At 38.2% G+C, this 20,668-nt stretch overlaps 1 protein-coding gene across 1 annotated transcript in view; it reads left to right on the top strand.

Moving 5' to 3' along the window:
• MBD2 (methyl-CpG binding domain protein 2) overlaps nt 1–20,668 on the top strand; it is a 40,480-nt gene that overhangs the window by 8,590 nt on the left and 11,222 nt on the right. The window contains exons 2-3 of the mRNA XM_037372983.1: nt 4,120–4,279; nt 10,999–11,136. Coding sequence (XP_037228880.1) covers nt 4,120–4,279; nt 10,999–11,136 — 298 coding nt within the window. The remainder of the gene's footprint in view (nt 1–4,119; nt 4,280–10,998; nt 11,137–20,668) is intronic.

Raw genomic sequence — 20,668 nt, 5'->3', positions numbered from 1 at the left:
GCACCTTGGAGACCGAAGATAATCTGGGAATAATTCAGAAATGAAGGCATTACTTTAGTGGTTTGACAGCCTGCACTTTCAAAGTAGAAAATGGTAACAGCTACAAGAGTGTTAGTGAAAAAATGAATATATGTGAAAACTAATATAAGTGGGGTGGAAATACAGTTCTGAGTTTATTCAAATCCTTCCAGCTCATGTATTCATGCCCCTTTTAGAACAGGATGAAGGTCTGACATACGAAACGAGTCTGGATGACATTAGAAAAAATTGCAGCCTTGAAACTGAACAGAAGGCTGGTGGGTATTTTGTTTGCCAGCTACCAAGGCTGAACCAGAAGGCTTACAAAGCATGTACTTTCTCCAGTGTTTTGACATCATATGAACTTGTTGAAACTCTGAAATGAAGAACAATTAAGGATAGGGGCTTTTGTGAAATATGGAATCAAATGAAATGTAGTTTCATAGCAGAATTGACTAGGTTTTAGAGTTTGTGCTGAAATAATGTTTTGCAGTAAGCAGAAGGAATGCTACTCAGTCTGTTGGACTTCAGTGAACTTCACTTTCAATAATTTGTCATTAGATTTCCTTGAAGCTGGAGAACGGAGAATACTACAGGTTTTGTATAATGGTTAAGGTATGGGGTGAAGAGGAGACAACAGTACCTTATGGTAAAACAAGGGCTTCTTGGGTGTTGTAAGCTACTAGTGGAGTTCTTGGAACCAGTCTGTTCTTAGTATCTTGGATGCACAAATGATGTGTGCTGTGTATACATCGTGAGCAAATTTCATACCTGGGACATCATCAGAACAAGTGAGAATCAGAAAATAATCAGGAGAAATTGAATGACTTTAAAGATAAGGGCATGATTTAGGATGGAAATAATAAGGAACAGAAAACTATGCATTTAAGGACTAAGAAAAACAATTCCTGTTTTTTCTCCGAGAGCGCAGCTGGGTGGTTCTCAACTTGGAAAAGATGGACTGACAATATGAATGTAGTGGGATGCAAAGGAGTAACATACTTCTGCAGAGACAGGGAGCTGCTGTGGTCACTGATTGCTGACTGGAGGCAGCAACATCTGGGGAAGGAGTAGGACAATGAGAATGAATGGTGGAATATGGGAAATGTAAAAAAAGTCCACAATAAGTACTTGACTGAAGTGGCAACCAAAGCTAAGGCGGGCAGATTGCTCTCTGCCTGCCTTTTTGTTTGCTCTTGTTATGTCAGGTCAAGGACAGACAGAACAAGTCTATCATCCCTCACACTGGTGTGGGAAAACACAGAACCAAAAGCTATAGGACAGGATAAAAAAAATGCCCATTTTCAGTTGCTTCTTTTTTGTCTTGGATTATTTTTTAATTGGCATATTTTTGTTTTTTAATCTCAGCACAAAAAGGCAGTTTTTCTTAACACTGAGATTAAAGTGAATCTAGATATTTTGCTAATGGATTGCAGTCTGTCCCTGCTAAGAGTTTCACTGTTAACTTAGGTGGTAGATTTTGTGCTGTGGTTTGGAATAGCCTTTAATACCGCCTTACTGATGATCTGTGCAGATGCCAGTATGGAATATTGGGTCATATACTTTGATTTGCTTTTGGATGACTGAACAAACCAACCAACCAACCAAGACCTGTGAAACGTTAGATTTGTAAATAAGAGTGTTGGATGCATTTATAAAATTTGCTTTTATTTGTGAAATCTGTTTTCAGAGTTCTACAGGAAGAATTTTTAGTGAAGCTAGGCTGATAACAGCTCACTGCTGAAATTCTGAATTTCTTTGAGGTGTATGTGAAGCATTTATGTCCAAGGAATCTGAAGAGGAAAGCTAGTAAAAAGAGTGCTGTATTGATGACAGAGTCTGTTAGCTTCTTACACAACAACAGAAGGTGGTGATATGGGAAAAATGAAAGCATGTTTCATCTTTGGTACCAAAATTAGGATATAATAGAAGAAGATGTAGGATGGCAAATTTCTATGTGCTTTTAGTAGTTACTTAGTTATGAGCTAAAATGACTGTGTGTACAGGTTTTAATTACAAAAAAAAAAAAAAAGAACACTAACACCAGCTTCAGGGTTTGCTTATAGTCATTGTTTTCTCCTTTTCATTCAGTGTTTTATGTTCATTGGGAAAGCAATTCGTAACAGGAGGCTTTATTCAGTAAATTCAGCCCTTCCAGTCTGTTGGGAAACCGGGATGTTTAGCTAGGCAGCCAGCAATTCTTGTCAGGGTTTTATCCTGATCTTTTCTTATAGGTGCCTGAATAGGAGTGAAAGGCAATGGGTCAGATTATTTTAATAGCAAACTTCCTTGCCCCACAAAAACCTTTCTCTGTCTCTGACCTTCAGCACAGAATTTTTTCTACTGTTAACAAGCCAGGGTGTTAATCTGCACTATCTGAAATAAAACTGGTGTTTTGTTTAGTTTGGTTTATAGCATAGCTTCAATTCTTGGTTTATGAGAAGTAGAAAAGAGGTTTGTCGTGGGGTGTGGGTGTCCATATGTGTGGTGGGGTGTTTTGTTTTTTTTTCCCTCCCACACCCATCCTCGAGGAGGTTAGCTTCAGATTGTGATCTGTTTTAAGTCTTTTTCTCCCACTCTTTACCGCTTGTTAATTATGTCTTTCCATATTTCTGGATTCATTTTAATGACTTTGAAAAATGTTTGGCTTCATTAGCTATTTTTTCCCAGAATTCAGTACATATTTTTCAGTGGGGAAGTTCTTGCCTCAAGGCATTTTGAAGTTTAAAAAACAAAACAAAACAAAACAAAAAAACCCAAAAGACCCAAAACCCCCCACCCCCACCCCCCCCTTTGAAAAGTGAAGAAGACAAAAAAAATCTTGTAGTTTTCTGCAGAAAGGAAGTAGCGTGAAAATTCTCTGAGCTCGGTTAAGCTTTTTGGTTTCAGTAGTTGGGAGGATTTTGACACTTGGCTTGATTCATTGGGTCGAGATTTGCATTAGACCAAGGGACTGTTGACATCACATGAGGGGTGTTAAGCCATTTTCACAGCTCTCTCTACTGAGTCGCTATTGCAAACTGGTGTTGTAGTTTGAGTTTTACAGAGCAGTTCTTGATGGTTGATTTTCTGCTGAGCTTGTAAGTCTGGGGACAGCACACCGTTGGCCCTTACCGTGAAATGAATTATGTAGTGTCTTGTCAGTAAGGTGCTTCTTAGCAATGCCTTGCAGACAGGGCATGCAGACTAGTTAGCAAGTGTCCAGTGAAGTCGGTGAAAATACGCATGGATAAAATGTGTATTTAGCACAGGCAGTGTGCATGATGTATGTGACTGTGTTCGGAATGCTTGAAAATGAGGTAGAGTTGAGAGGATAGAAGGTTCTGTGATTTAAAGACTGGTAGATTTAGCACTTCCTTATGGGAAATGGGATGTTTGTTGATGTTACTCAGAAACATCAGCTGGGACTTTGGGGTAGAAATAATTCCGTAATTCCAAATGAAGATGATTTAAATAACTTCCCTACCACTTCCATATGATTTCATTGTTATGGTGAGATCTATATGCACAATGGCAGCTTTGGACCTGTTTCATATTCTGCATCATCTTGCTTGCTGCTTGCTTGCTTGTCGCTCGGTTACTTCCCTGGCTTTGCTCACCAGCCGTAGTGACTGAATAGCAATAAGATGTCACATCACCTCCGCTCCTAGTCCTGCGCAGCTGTTTAACGCCTTGCTGTTTGATAGCTGGGAAGGGTTGCTGTTGAGTCGAGGTTGGCCTTAGCTAGCCATCCATTGGAACCTCGCATATGGGCTTTACATTTATGCAGAGAGGGTCCTGCACTTGGCCACAGTCTGACATTTGTGCTGCTTAGGCTGGAGTTTGGTTTAGCTGTACTGCTAAGCCAGCTTCCCAAGGTGTAGTGTATCCTAGTGTCCCACAGCCTGACATATAAATCAAACCCTGTGCCAGGGATGGGAGCGGATACGCAGAGGTTGGACAGGTATGCTGTCACTAACCGACACAGCAATGAATGTGCCACATGGAATAAAGATAATGGAAACTTTTTAGATATTTAACAAGGCATAGAACCTGTTATAAGAAGTCAAGGTTGTATCCTCTTGTACAACAAAACATACTAAAGTGTTTTCTTCTTTTTAGTCCAAGTGGTAAGAAGTTCAGAAGCAAGCCTCAGTTGGCAAGATACCTGGGAAACACTGTTGATCTCAGCAGTTTTGACTTCAGAACGGGAAAGATGATGCCCAGTAAATTGCAGAAGAACAAACAGAGACTAAGGAATGATTCTCTCAATCAAAATAAGGTTTGTTAGTAAATACTGTGTTTAAGGATATCCTAAGAATTTCCTTTCCTGTAGTTCATTTAGCAATTTTTTTTTTTTCTGCTTAAAGCAGTCTGCTTCTAAGATGTACATGTATGTTTAATTTTTAGTAGTGGTAGAGATGTAACTGTAAATAGATGGAATACTCTGCTACTACCGAGAAAAATACCAAGGTGAGGTTAAGTATGAATCAAAAGTTCGAGTAATTCAGGAGTTGGCTTGGGACTAAGAACCTCAGTGCTAGTCATCTACCTGAATGATGTTCTTCTAAATGGGAAAAGTTAGGACTGTTGACGCCAAGAGATTCTCCTGTGCAAGGCTTCAAATTGTTATGTTCATCTTCCTGTTCTGAGATGAAATAGTTCACATTTTTAATGTGTGCAGTATGTGCCAGGAAGCTTGTTTCTGAGGCAGATGCGTTTATCTGTACAAGTCTGGATGGCTGTGTACAGCTATGTGGCTTAACGAGGCCGGGTGTTTTTCTGTTTAAGATTAGGCCTTTCTCAATTGATCTGATTGTTCTCTTATTGTCTATTTATTTTTAAACAACAATGTATCCTTTTGAATACTGAAGAAAATGTGTATAACATTAAAAATAAAAGGCTGAAGCATGCAGGAGTGAAATAAGTGATGTAGCACATAGGAGGATGACCAGTTTAGCTGACTCTCAGATATAATATGTTTCTGGGCAAACTTTAGAAACCTTATATGACAGTTTGAAAGGACTTCTGTAACAACCTGCAATGTTTTCTTTTTAAAGTATTCTATTTTTCAGGATTTCTTAACTTACAGTAGTGTATGAAATGACCTAATAAGTTATAGGTATGTCTTGTGCACTGATGTGTTTTTGTCATCTGCCATTTGTAATGCGTGAACCACACATTTCATGCTGGTTTCTTTTTATTTAAAGCATGTGTTCAAATTATTTACTATTTTCTTACCACAGACATGAGGCTTTCAAATAATTTAACAATTAGGGGTAGTCCAAGGAAAGGTTTTGATTATGCTTTTTGCATGAGCAGAAACTAGAAGATTTGGTATATAAAATCTAGATGAGTCCGTGCTTACTTTGTATTTCTATGATCTGAGATTACTTGAATGTTGCTGACAGTAGCTCTGTTACATACAAAATTAGGAAAGGGTTTTTTTGGGCGGTGGGGGTTTTTTTTGCGGGTAAATAACATTTATTATTTCTTAAGTGACTGAATCTGTAACTCATGAGCTTTCAGGAATTTCTGCAGTATTCCTGTGATAGTTAAAAATGAAGATAAACATTTTCCTGGAGTTTGGTTTTTTTTTTTCCACAAGACACTGAAAGAGTTTGGTTGGAGTTGTCTTCCAGTCCACCTTGCAGCTGTGCTGCTGGGGGGCCATAAAAGACAGACTTGCATAGGCAAGTTTGTGTATAAACTTGCTCCTGTTTTATAGGTTGTTTGGTTTTGTGCAAACAATTTACCACAAATGTTTCTAAATCCTTTGGCTTCTCATATGTTTCAAGAGGGAACATCAAAATACACTTGAGTCTTCTTACTGGGACGTGTCTAGGCAGTTAGATTTATGTAGCTGGTGGATGGAATTGCTGTCTTGCCATACTTGTAACTTTTGAGATTCTCATGTAATTGGAGCAGATTACAACTCAATGTCAAGATTGACATACTAATGCTACCTGGCTTCAAGTGGAACTGCGGATAATATATGCTAATGAATGCTTTCCATTTTGTGATGTTAAATGTACAGCAGTGTAAATGACACGGAAATACACTTCTAGCAAAATACTTCTCTCCAATCTTAGCACTGCGCATTCATACTGACCGTTCAGTATTGGCAATAAAGGCATATGTTTGATAGGTTTGTTTACGGTAAAGCTGCAGGAGGAGTTTTGCTTCAACCTATATTAATCTTGCCATTGTTTTCTGTGTATCCATTTTTACATTTCACTTGCAAATTAAGTTACTTTATTTATTTGCAGTGCTTTTGAAGAGACAGTGAAGTAAGGAATACAATTGAATATGAATCCAGTAGACACAGCATACTGCAGTGCTTATAAAAATATGCTTATCAATTCTTCATTTTGTAAAGAAAACATAATAGTACTGGTTAAACATGCTGTCTGGTTATAAGTGACTTCTTAGATTAAAGGATTTGAAAGGCTTGAAAATCCTCTGCTGAGTTTTTAAAATGTTTTTATGTCCTGGGCATGTTGATGCTTCTGCAAAGACATGTCTTTGGAAAGGTAGTGGGCTGAAATTCTTTTGGAAATCCTTGTTGGACCATAAAATACTCCTACTGAATAAAAATGAGCAGGGAATTGATTTTTCTGCTAGCTAGTACATTACTATAGTTCCCAGAGTAGGAAGAGGTTTTTGTTCTGTGATAGTAGTCAAGCAGCATAGAAGCCCACAGTACAGCTGTGTTTCTGAAGGCCAAAGTGTGCCTAAAACTGAATATTGTGAGCTTAATTGCCATCTCAAGTGAAGTAATCGCTGTCTGACCATTTGAAACGTGTAGGTGGAAAGCTCAAAAGAACTTTCTGTTCTCCAGGAGAGGTGTCGGTTGTAGGGATCTTTGTTACAGTGAAGATGTAGGGATGTGCTGGAAGCTTTTCCTTTGTCACGGATAAATCTTATGTGTGGCTGACTTACGATTTCTTGTGAAAAAGTTTCTCTGAGTATCAGTTGCTTTTTTTCCCTGTATATCCCAAGATCTGCAGGTGCCGGAGATGGGTGAGCTTAGCAAGTTTCTGTGCTAGAGTTTTCTGTTGTTCAAAACTCAGTGACACAAATGAGAGACTGTTTATATAGGATGAGATCAGAAAGCCCAGATGTGACTATGATGAGAGAGGAAATAAAACAGGAAAGTAGTAAGATTATAATTACAGTACTTAGGAATTGCTCTGTTCTTTGTTTAAACAGTTTATCCTGATGACCGTTTTCTAGTATGTAGCCTTGATAAAAAGTATATGGGCCATCTAGCTCTTGAACCTGTATTTCCTGCATCGTTTATAGCTCATCAGGGTTTCGCTTTAATTCTGGGCGCCATATCATTAATGTAGCTGAATTGTCTTGATTTTTCAGACTGCCTGAAGAAATCTCCTTTTTATTTTCTGAGTTTAATGGATTTAATTTTTAACTTCTCTTTAAGGCCCATCACTGGCCATAAGGAGCCTGTAAATATTTTTCTGAACTTGAAATGAAGACCTTGGTTCTAGAAATGTTCGCTTTTCCAGATTTAACCCCCATATGGCAGCTGGCTCTGTAATATTATTGGTTTTGTCAGTTTTAATAGCTATTTTACCACTTATACCGATGCTACTGTGCAGAATGCCCTGGGGCCATGGACTTCAAAGCTACAAATACTTCTTTGAACTTGATGTCACAAGATAAGGGAATGCAAAGCTTGTAGGATAGGCAAGGTCTGTCAGGGTTCTGGTGTGAATTAAATTACGTGGTGTGAGGAAAGTTAATTGTCAAAATACTTTGTGCAAATTGAAGTATGTGTGATTACTGTCTAGCTCTGGTTGGTGATGCTGTGCTCATCAGAGATGCTTTAATTATATATGAAAAAATGTATTATATATGAGAAAGTCTAACATTAGACTTACTATTGTCATCGTCAGGGAGGAAAAAAAATGGAGCCCATAACCAGTATCCACCATGCAAAGCGATGACCACAGTATCGCAAGTATTTTTCTAGCGGACCTGGACTACCTGGGTGAAACATTAGGTGAAGACTGATGTCTAGATTTACTTATAAGTTTAGATTCTCGCTTTTGCTTCGTATAAAAAGATCTTAGGACTTCCGTGCTGATTGAATGGCAATTTCTCTGGTTGGTTAAAACTGTTAAGTGTAATGAGGCAGAACTACTCATGCTCTGTTGCTGTTTGCTCTGGCCACGGAAACCCTGGTTCCAGTTAAAATTCAACAGCGTGTTAGGGATGGAGATCTCTGAAGATACGCTGCTTTTCCCATTCAAAAGCCGTAATGTTGCAAGACACAGAGATTGGTTAGTTTCTGGCTGTAAGTTTATACTAGAAATGATAGATGTCTGAATTTCTGAGGAAAACTTCCATTGGTTTAGCCTTATTATATTTTAATGAGTTAACTGCACTACCTGGAAATTGTGAAGAAAGGGGGCCTATTCTCAAAGCTCTTTTGCAACATAAATGATTCTGTGATTCTGTGATTTAAAGGAGTGGTAAGAATAGAGAGCTGTGATCAGAACTGCTTCCATTGAAAATAATAGATTTCTAGAACTCTTTCAGAATTCACCTGTCTGTTGTTGAATATTCTGGCATATTTCTTCTGTTGATCTGGAAAAGTGTTCTGGCTCTTGTGAGAGGATGAATAAATCAATATTAAGCCAGGATTCCAACATGCTACAGTGTTAACTATAAATGAGTGTCTGAATGGAGTCATACTGTTGAATACCTAAGAATACGCATAGTACTCTTGATAAATCACCACCTTTGCCATCTGCATGAAAAATAGAGGCCTGAAGTTTTAAAACTGTCCCTTCATTTAGATTATATTGAGGTGCCTGGATAAATGTGAAGTGTTTCTATATTGTTTCTTCCTGTCAATTACATTCCTTAGAAATACATGGAGGAATTCCTTATTTTTTTCTGCCAGGCAGGATCTAATAGCACTGTGTCATCCTGGAGAGGCTATAACAAGAGACCTCTCCCTTGCCTGTCCCCCCACCCAGCACATGAATCGAATAGCTGGATAGAAGCACCCAATATAATAACTATTGTAGTGTCTAAGGATGTATTTTGGGATTAAGTGGCTTGCCTATAGAATGGTCTTCATGATGAAAATAACTTTCTGTGGAGTGCAGAGATTATACTCTCATTATTGCTAGTTTATAGATTGTGCACTGTACACATATAGAAAGAATGACTTCATGATCTCTTTCTCATCAGCCATCCGCCTTGCAATTACAGAGGTATGCTAAAATCAGAGTGTTCTGATGGTGAAGGAACTACCTTATCAGATTGCTTTAGCAAAGCTCTAAAAGAGGGATGTGTACTTTTAAAATAAGAATTTAATCTGCAACAGATGCAGTGAAGAGAAGTCTTACTGCTTAACAAACCTAAGCCTGTCGCCATATTTTTAATTTAATTTTGATACAGATCATTACAGAATATCTATAGTCAGTGTTCTAACTTTTGTTGTCTGGAATTCCAGAGTGTTGATCTTAGAAATGAATGCTTTTTGAACAAGCATGTGCTCTTTGGTTCTTAACGTTGTCTGTTTTATGAAGTTGTGTAGTCCAAATTGTATAATCTATGTATGGAGGATATGAATATTGAGATTTAATGCCCATTTCTAAGATCAAGTGGTTGCTTTCTCTCACAAAATTAGGAGTGTAAGTAAATCCTAATGAAAAACTTCTAACATGGATGGAGTCTAATACCAGTGTTCACTGTGTAACTTTTGACCTGTGATCTCACAGCCAATTATGAAATTTCTGAGGTGTGAAATACTGCATAATAACTTACTACTTTTCCTTTTGAATGACTAGCAGTAAACTTATAAAACGCAAAAACTTAACCATTTTTCTATGTCAGAAACTAGATATGGCTATGAATTGTTTTGAAGTGCTTAAGACTGTCCTGCAAAATAGTGAACTTGCTTTTTGGTACACATTAATTAGGAGAGTATTTATCATGGGATATTTATTTTCAGTGTCTCTCTGGTGTCAATATAGTGACATGTCTTCTCAGTCACATTCTTGTATCCTTTGGGGGGAAAAAAAAAATATTTTATTTCAGTTAAGGAAAATATCAGACAAAATTCACAAGCAGAAAAGTCTGGTATTATGTGTTCAAGACTTGGAGGAAATGGGATTACAAACAAAAAGCTGTGAGGTGCTGTTCCTGGGCACAGCACTTCAAACTGGCAGTCTGCTTTTGGATAGAGACAGGTTTAGAAAAGCTGGAATGGTGTAAGGTGATGATCTATCTTCTTTCTTCATCAGTTTTGGGGGTTATGGGAGAATTCTATTCCCCCCCCAAATAATTCTGGGGTTGTTGCTACAAAGAGGGTTTCAGGCACTAGTTTCTCCAAAGGCCTAAGGGTTTGATGTGTGACCAGATATTATTGGTAAAGTTAAGGCAGATGCCTGGGAATCATCAGTTCTCAAACCTGATAAAAACTAGCTTTGTCAAAATGTTTGTTGAAGTTGATACAGTTTTAGTTTTTTTTCCAGAATAAATTGCTGCACTTAATGAGGATTTGTTTGGTGTAGGAATTGCTTAGGAAATTTGTGACCAGGGTTATGTAGGAAGATGCTGTCCTTTAAGACTTGGAACTCTATAAACTGTTAGCTACAAACATATTTGCATGAAGCTTTGGAGATCTCATTTTGACATCTGATTGTGAAGCTGTCTCTTTTCAGAATGTAAGTCAGTTGAACAATTAACATATATATTTTAACAAAAGATGAACTTCCAAGCAGTTTGATTCTTCCCAAGAAGGTGGAAAAGTGTGGAACCAGTTAAGTGTTACTTTTTTTTTTGTTTTTTTTTGTTCTCTTTAAAATGGAGGACTGCAAAGAGTAGTTAAGTGCAGCATTTAAGGGAAATCTTTACTTCAGAAAAAAGCCTCGGTAGAGGAGGGTGAATCCAACATTAGTTTGTGTACTTTTTATGTATAATTTTTCCTAATTCTCTTTTTTTCTTCTTTTTTTTTTTTAACAGGGAAAACCAGACTTAAATACAACTTTACCAATCAGACAAACTGCATCAATTTTCAAACAACCAGTCACCAAAGTTACAAATCATCCTAGTAACAAAGTACGATCTGATCCACAACGAGTGACGGAGCAGCCACGACAGGTAAGAATCATCTATTTCCATTGTTGCTGCTCAGCAAGTTGTGAAACAAGCTGAAAATATGCTTGTTTTTGGCTGTGCTTCAATTACAGATGAGAATTCCAGTCTTGAAGGTTACTTATAGGAGTGTATTTCAAAAAATACAGAAATAACAGTCACATCATATGGAGATTCATACTTCTTAATCCAAAACTTCATTCTTATCTATTTACCACATTCCTCTTGAAATTCAGATCTGTGCTCTATTGTCACAACTGGACATCAATTATTAAAAAAAAAATTGTTCAGGTGCAGCTTCTTAATAGAAGTTTCAATAAAATACACAGTTCTCATCAAGGCATAATATCTCTTATGTAGAAGAACTTTGCGCAAAATCAATAAAATATTGTATTTTAAATCCCTCTTTTTCACTCTACGACTACTATAAATTCAAACTACGGTAACATCAACTCATCTTACACAAATTCTCCTTTTTAGCTGCTTTTCTTATGTCAATGACAGGTCACCTGTTCACACAGTGCTTTTTTGGTTTTGTATTTTATGGGGAGGAGGGAGCTGAGAAGAAATGAGAATCTAGTTAATGAATGAATAATTGGGTAGATAACGTAGTGTATATTGGACTGAAGTATTCTAAGTCTGACTTATGTCTTTTGAGGCATAGCATGATTACCATCAAATTGAAACACCTTATTCTGTTTTAGGAGTGCAGGGATGAGAAGAAAATGCAGAGGCATGTTCAAATTTTTGTACACTCATATGTCACTAACTTTTAACAACATTTCTTTTGAAACTCAAGCTGTCTCTAATATTGCACTTTCAAACATCTTGAATGCTGTTCTTGTAAGAAATAACATGAGCAATTTAGACTGCATCCTGTAAATTCAGGTGAGAAAGAAAAAGAAGAAATTTCGAGCCGTATTGTATCATCTTGTTGAGAAGTCTTTTAGCAAGATTTGAAGGCCTCAGCTAACCTCACTGTTGGTCCCATGAAGTTCAGCAGGGGCCATGTAAGTGTATCACATTCAGATCTAAAAGATGCATAATTGCATGTGTCTGTTGATTCTCTTCACATTCTTCGGGTTTTCCTGTTGAAGTACTACACTTTGTGTGTCAGGAATTTCCTTTTGGTCATGTCTGCTGAACCAGTAATAATCACCAAAGCATATGAAAATTATGGCACCTTTGTGGCAAGAGAAATGGATGCCTTAGCAATTTATGTCTTGGTGGATTCGAAACCATTTCATGCTTGCCTATTTCCTCCCTGATTTCTTTCTTCCAGAATCTTTTCTTCAAATACGTAGTGACTGAAGTCTTTGGGAATGCATCCCGTATCTTTTGAGAAAGCCTATTCTGCAAATCCTTACCAGATAGTCAATTTTCAAACCTACCCAAGTTAAATCTTTGCTGCCTTAAGATAGGTTCTAATGGATTAAAGTTTAGCAAGATCTTCAAGAAATCATTGTCTGCTGATCACTGTGTCAGCATTCTTTTTCAATCAAACTCCTTTCTCCAAGCTTGCAACAGTGCATCTTCGGAAGAGGACACTTTAATTATTCCACAATCAGTGTGATCAGAGCTAGCATTTCTTCCAAATGAAGTATGGCAATACAGAGTAAGACTATTGTTTAATCTTATATATCCAATAGGAATGCAAATCTTGGTGTGCCTTACTCTTGCTTTTCTTCAAGCTAGATTGCTGCCTTGAGCTGTTTTCTAGTTTGTCATCATTCTGCGTAGTGATGATTGACATAGGTGGGAGATTTGGGAAAGGAGAGAACAGGTTGTTACATTTGTTTTTACATAAAATTTGAGTTGAGTTTTCAGTAAAGTTTTCATTAAAAAATCTGGAACAAAGCAATTTGCCGTAGGTAGTATGCAGTCAGTTACTGGAGAATCTTAAGCAAATTGACAGCTTTCCTAAATAATTTCCATTGATCTGGTTGGTTTCTTTATGCACTGATTTCCGTCATACAATGAACAATATTGGTTTGGTATTAGTAATAACCAAAAGTATGGAGGAACTGCAGATGCTGATCATGTGTGCACCCTTCGTGTATGCATACGTAGATGTGCACACATGCCCATTGTTTGAATATAGCATGCAGTTCATTCCAACGTTGTACTCGCTAGCTGGAGCGTAAATATTAATAATTACGATCTTTGCTCGGTTTTCAAAAAGCAGTGATTTTTTTCTTGATAGGATCTGTTGAGATAAAGTAGAGAAGCCAGGGTGAGGACAGAAGTTGCTGGATAACTTTGTTCTTAATAAAGTCTGCACCATGTGGAGCACCTGTCGCTTGAGATACAACTGTGGGACAAATGCGACCTTGCAAATGTATTTGAATTCTTTTCCCCTCCAGATAAAGCCTCTGTTTTGCTTACATAAATAACCCCTACGTGTGACACTGTCTTCTCCTTCTCTCATACTCAGGTGTGCAAACTTTTCCAAACACAGACTGTAAATATATCAGGGTTGGATATTTGAGTGCTGAAACACCGACTACATGGTCTATTTGTATATAAAGCTTACTCAGTTACCACTTCCTTCCAGTGTTATTCCTCCCTATTTTCTTTAATCCTTGGCCCAGATCCCGTAAGGGATTCTTGCTTCTGTAGATATCCATCTCTGAAAGCTTTATCTGCTTATATCTATTGTATCTCCCTCTTCAAAAGACAGTCTAACCAGAATTCCCTGAAAATTCTCTTTGGCCTGCCTGCTTCTGTGAAGATCAAAATAAATGAGTACTGTAGTTCCTTTGGCAGTCAGTAGTTTTTTACATGACCTGAGAGTGAGAAGACATGCCTGTTGGTGTTGGCAGGGAACATATTTGGCAGCAGCTCTTCTTTAAGCAGTAAACCATGTTGGAGTTCTTGGAAAGACAAACTAATTGCAGCTTGCTTATGGTCTTCGTATAGGTAAATCTGTCATTCAAAGCAACAGGTTGTTGTGGCAGCTGCTGGTTCCGTATATTCAGCATGCTAGTTTGTGGCATATAAGAAGTGTCATGAAGTTGTCCAGGCCTTTTTAAAGCAACAGTTCTGCAAGACAGCATCTTAAAGCTTTCAAAGCCATTCTTAAAGGTTTTGTAGGTTACTGGTTATCAATCAGAGTGGAGAAATTTACCCAAGAAAAAATGGAAACGTTCTGTGAATCCTGGAAGTAGGCTGTGTCAGAGCTTGAGCTGTGAGTGTATGCATGCATGTTCTGAAGAGTCAAGTGGTACTCACTAGACTTCTCTTCACTATCAGCCTTCTTCCTCTGTGTGGCTTTTGTTCAAATACCAGCACCGGTCAATCCACTGAGATTTCACAAAGTCTTCCTGCCTAATCAAATGTTAGGAGTATCTGTAAGTTCCTAAATAGCAAATCTAATAGCCTCAATTGCTGTTTTCTTCAGAGTGCTTTAACATCTCTTTTTGAAGTATCAACATGCACAAAATATTTTGATAAAAAAGTTTTGATAAACCAGTGTAAGAAAAGGAATCCTGAAAGATTGGTAGTGGGCCCTGCAAAGAAAGGAAAACAAAAAGCAACCGAAACCCAACAAACTCCTGTTTCAGCCTCCTCTCCACTGTATATAAGATTTCGATAAGACATGATACATTCTTGATGAATTTCAGGGCGATGGTTTACATTTAAAAAGTCAGATTAGCATTGCTGAAAATGAAACTGGATTTAATGATGACTTAATAAGTCATGTAACTATATCTGTCATCTTCCTCTTAGGTCGTGTTGAGTACTGTCTTAAAATCAGATTGTTTTCTCCTTCCTTCTTATTTCACAAAAAGGCCACTAGATGTAGCAGTTCTTCAGGGCACGTTAATGCTCCACTTGTGCATCTGGATTTGAGTATTCTACTCTCAAGTGTGAAGTGGGTGAATGTGAAGCAGTGGAAGTCCAGAAACTATTATAAGCAGTAAATCTTTTATGTAATCACTTAAACTTGAGTTACTTGCCTGTCAGGTGTTCTTGACAGTATCTAACTGGATGAAATTGAATGGTGCTGCAAATCAGACTTTCTTATGGGTCACTGCCCTTTGTACCCCCACTCATGCGGTGCCTGCAGAGGGTCCAGGTCCCTGTGTCCTATGTAGAGCACTTACCCTCTTCTTCGTCTGTTAGAGCTTCTTGGTTCACACTGTTCCACGCTGATTGATCTTTTTCCAGGGTAAATACAAGACTCATTCATTTTCCCCCATGCCCCAAATGTGTAGTACCTGAGACACTGCTTTGGGAGAGCTCTGACTCCTGAGGACCCACTGATCACTAGTTAAATCTGGTTTACACTGTTGGTTGTGGTGGTAGGGATATTTGAAACCATACTAGTAAACTGACGTTATGTGAGTGGTAATCTGGTAAACGGGTGAATTTTCAAAGCACTGACCTCAGTATCTTTGATCCATTTGCCTAAAAACACCCCACAAACATACCTCAAGTGTTTAAAAGGACATCCTTCCCTTCAAAGCTCATTTTGAGAAAATCAGATAGTCAGTATTATGTGATCCATTTCCTCTAGTTCTGTGACAGACAACCACCTTTAAAAACCACCTTAGGATAAATCTGAGGGTATTTTCTTTTTTAAAATGCATTAGGATACAGCTGATATATTTACTTATAGTATCATCTATCTGTAGGCCAGACGGACTCTTTAAAATTGATTTGAAAGTCTCTTTTATAAATTTACCGTCATATATATTTGCAGTGGCTTGTATTGTAGTGGGTTATTGAATAGGATTATATATGACAAATTAAATCTGACCATAGTCATTTCATAGTATATATGCAGTCTAAAAAGCCTACTTTATGAGAAAAATTGCAGGATGTCATTTTATGTATGTCTTCTTGTGAACAGTTCTTAACAAAAAGGCTATTTAGCTCTTAGCACTTTGTATTTTGTCAAATGTGATTTTTTTCCTGTGGATCAACTTAAAGGTTAGAATCTAGAATTCAAACAGGGTTGGAAAACTTAAGCTTCTTGGTTAATATCTATTAGAATTATTAAAAAGAGGGATGGAAGCAACCCAATGAGATTAAGTTTCATCTCCCTCTCCCAGGCAGCTAAGGGAACACTGAAATTTTGATTGGCTATTATGGATGCTGCAGAGCTGAGCAGCTCAGCAACTGGATATAAAGAGGAAAGAAGTTTTCTGGTTTTCTGCAGAAATTCTCATGCTTTTAAATTCTTTCATGGAGACTTTGAAAAGACCTCTCTTTAATCATATCTCCTTACTTAACTGCCTGCAATGTCATTCATTTGAGCAGTTTCCCAAATGGTAACTGGCATTCTGGTCTCACTTAGCCTTTAAAACACATTTTAAAACGTTACAAAATTGCAGGCTGGCTGTGTCTGCAGTACAGTATAGATATGTTGACTGTGTTTTGTGTAGACATGACTAACTTTTCATCAGCTTGGAGACCAGTGTATAATGCACTTGTAAGCAGCATGGAAATACACGTGGTTGCAGAGAGCTAGGAAGATGCCAAGGCAGCTCCTGGAGCTGTGACTGTGCTGCTAAACTTGCTGTGTCGATCCTACTTCTGAATTAGATGGTAGCTTTTTCTGACTGCTGCTTCAAGTTAAGAGTGGATATCTGTAGCTGTCTAAATAGAAGAAACCACCTCGGTAAACAAATCTGTGAACTCACCAACACTAGAATCATTGTCCTTTCTTCTGTGTGTCCAGTCAAGTACATCAGTCTGCTGACATCTACAGTATTTTCAATACTCTCTAAATAGTAAATGGCAGAAGAAATTTGAGGTTCTTGTTTGATTTATGTAGAAACCCTCCAGCAATGTTTGAATGTTAAGAACACATGTGCTTTTCTTTTAAAAATAATAGAACTGGAATGGATTTCTTTCTAGCAAAAATTCCTGTAGGCTTCCTTGAGCTTGAGCAACTGCAAGTAGACTTTTATTTATCTAAGGAAAAGGAGCAGCTCATAATATGTTTGTAATGGTGGTTCTTGCAATAGAAAGGCTAATCTCATTTCTTTGTTGTCTGAATGAGAAATAGTTGCTTAGGAGATGTGTTTTTGCAGAGATTACGGGTTAGATTATAGTTCACCATTAGTCACAAATAGTTTTTTTGGACAAGAAACAATTATGGAGGAAGCAATATTTTATAATTCTCCAAAAAGAACCTCAGAAGCACAGCTGTACAGCTCTGCCATTATGGAGTTTCAGAACAAGGAAGTGAAAATTCTGCTACACCCTGGGGACCTTGGCATTGCATTCCTATGAGCCTCCTTGTCACAGGAAAAAAACAGGCTTGCCCTTGGAGAGTAAGTTTGAGAGATAAGGGATACATTTCTTGCTCAGCAGGAGATTATTGCATAAGAGGTCACTTTTGGCATAAGCACACTGATTAATTTCCTAGGAAATGGAGCACTTGGCTGATGGGTCTTTCTGAATCTAGAATGCTCCAAACATTAGTAAATGAAGGACCTGGGCTGTAGTTTCTTTTTGATGTGTGTTCCTAACCCTGCTTCAAGCAAAAGTGAAATAAGCCATTTTTCATTGTCCAGCAGGATGAATACCCATAACTGTGATGATCCTCAGAACGATTATTCATTTTGCATTAGTAGTGAAATACCACATCAAACAAAGACAAGTCTTGAAATCCAGTTCTTCTCCCATTCCTTCCTCTGCTGGTTCCATCAGGATTCTCATTACTGCATAACAGGGTCTCATGTCTGCTAATGCTTCTTTCCTGGAGGCATGTATCTTGCTTTTCTGGCTGTACCAGTGCATCTTCAAGCTGAGAAAAGCACAGGCTGGAGAGCTCAGTCCATTTTACGAGGAAACCTCTGATGGTGAGATGCTGTAAGGTTATTATGCAGAAGGTGGCCTCTGTGGCTGGCAGTCATTTGTTGAGTTTGGCTGGCTGTATCTGCAGGCGCTTGTGTTGTGAGGGGCTGTTCCTTGTTTTACAAAGTCCAGCCACGCTCTATGGCTGCTGATGCAACCAAACTAGATGGGATTTGTATGAATTGCTCCTAATTTAGGAGCCTGTTTCTCTGCTTAGCGGGGCACATAGCTAAGCTTTGAACCCGAGCTTTATTTTCTCTTTTTCTATTCCCTGTCTCACTAATGATGAGAGAGTTGTAAGTTAAATAACGTAAGCTGTGTTTAGGGCTGTACCTCAGAGGCAGATATTCTGCACATCAAGACTTGCATGATCTATTTCAGTTACTTCTGCTGCTGTGGAAAGGTTGCATCTTCATCATGTAAGTGAAGTAACAGAAAAGCTGTGTCTGAATTTATATTTAGTAGTTTTCCTTCCCTCTTGTCTCCGTCCCTTAATAGCTATTCCTGGCGCAGCTGATAGGGAAATACTTGTCCAGGTCTGGCCCAGCTCAGAATCTTCAGTAAAATCCAAGAAAAGACACAGGGCTTCAGAGAGAACTTGTAAGAACCCAGAGGGTTGGAAAACAAATTTCATAATAAAATTCCAGGAATGCAGTTCATTTCTGGGCAGAAAATTAGTAGGAGTGACGTGTGCAGTCTTGGTGGCGATCTGGGGAGATGAGAATTTGAAGCACAATCATTGTGATTTGCAAATAATTATACATAATGGTGCTGGAAGCTTTGTGCTAGGAAAATGCTTTGCTTCAATCTTGTTTCAACAAGTGTGTCAAAGTGCCAGGTGCTTTCTTCTACCTGACGCTGACCTCAAAAGTCATCTGAGGTGTTGCTAGTTGTACAGACGTTTCCCTGCCTTAGCATTCAGTGCTTAAAGAGCTGAGCGAGTCCTGGTCTTGGAAGCTACACTCAATCAATACTGCACTACACTTCCCAAATCTTCTAAGCTTTCATATGCGCTGGTTGTCCTTCTTCAGGCCTCTCTCCACACGGGGATCTGCATTCCTAATACACTCTATAACCAAACCATTCTCCGATTCCTTGTCCCTCTGCCATGTGTGCTGTTTCCCAGTAGGGACCTGAAGAATCAAACCCCAGTAATGTTTGATTGTATTTGGTGATGCATTTGCTGCTGTAGACCAGTTCATTTTATCCCAAATGAACAGACCTGTTCTTATGTTTACCTGTAGCATATAAAAACATGGCTTGGATTTGGGGTTGGTGGGCCTTTTGCTTGTCTCTAAAAGTTGATGAAACGCAGAAGGAAAGGAGAATGCAGGGTGAATTCTTTGAACAGTGGAAAACATAAGTAAGCTTTCTAGAGACTTTGTCAAGATGGGAAGCAAACCCAGTGACGAAAATACTGAATTGATAGGATTTTACTTTGACTTCATTTATCTGAATCCTGATACTGCTTTTAGAGTTCGGCTAGCGAGTTGCTGGTTTTGCCTCTGTAACAAAGGATTTCTTTAGCCTTCTAGACAGCTTTAAGGCACTGCCACTTATCCACGGAACTGTAAGGGCAACTGTAAGACACCTTGAGTGCTTTCTTGGGGGGGGGCTTAGCAATAGTGGTAAACAGCAGGGGAGTGGCTGGAGGTACTAAATATTTAACATTCAACAAGGTAACGGAGGTTCCTTGATACTCAGCTAACAATGTAGCTCAAACCTGGGTTGGAACGTTGAAAATTAATACTAGTTAAGACTGAGGAGTCAGTTTACAGGAAGCATTTGAAGTTTAAGTGGCTCTAGTAAAATGAGATGCAAGTAGCAACAGGTATTTTCAAAAGCTGTCAAATCACGGAGATCTCAAGAAGGTGTGAAATGTAGTCAGAGTTTGTAAAAGAGCTGAAGAGCTTACTTAGGTGAATGTGTGTGGGCTTTTTAAACCACTTAGATCTAAACTCCATTATAAATGCGTCCTGTTGTCCGGAGAGGAATGCTTAAATAACTAGATCTCTATAAAATGACATAGTAATCTTCAGGCAACACAAGTGTCATTCAACTGATTATGAAGCTGTACGGACATGTCGTGGAGAGTATTGCATTTTTCTTTAGCGTAACTGTATGTTTTATTTTCAGTCAGTAGTATGCTTTTAATGCTAAGGTAGATGTTCTTTTTGTTGTGCTTTTCTTTGCCTTTACTACCTCTGTAACTGAAAAAAATGTGATTTTTTTTCGAATAAGAATCACTGATGTACAGTGATACAGTTACGATGTTGTGTGACTGGCACCTATAGGTTCCACAGCAGATGAAAGATGTGCTAGTGGTTTCACTTTGGGTTTTAGAGCAGAGTGTGACATTCAAAAGCCTCCTCTTAACTACAGCTTCTGGTTACACAGCTGCAACAAAGAATTTCCTAGGAATGAGGAATAACTGCCTGTCTAGTTTTATGTCTCAGATTTTGCAGCCATGAAAAGAAACGGGTATTTTTTTTCTTCTCCAGAAAAATAAGAAAAGTGCAGAAAAATCAAACTATTTCTGAATGCCCTTTCCACAGGAAATTGCAGAGCTACGATCTTGCTTACCTTCTTACTAAGATTTTTTGTTCAGGTAGCTTCCCATGGAATGGAAATCAACTTTTTAACTAGCTCTTCATCACTATCTTGTTAAATAGAAGGCCATTTTAAAAAGCAGGTGTGGCTAATCTCCAGCCCAAACTTCAGGATGAAT

Source organism: Falco rusticolus, chromosome Z (assembly GCF_015220075.1).
Source record: "Falco rusticolus isolate bFalRus1 chromosome Z, bFalRus1.pri, whole genome shotgun sequence".
Classification (NCBI taxonomy): Eukaryota; Metazoa; Chordata; class Aves; order Falconiformes; family Falconidae; genus Falco; species Falco rusticolus.
This window is presented reverse-complemented; position numbering and strand designations above follow the sequence as displayed.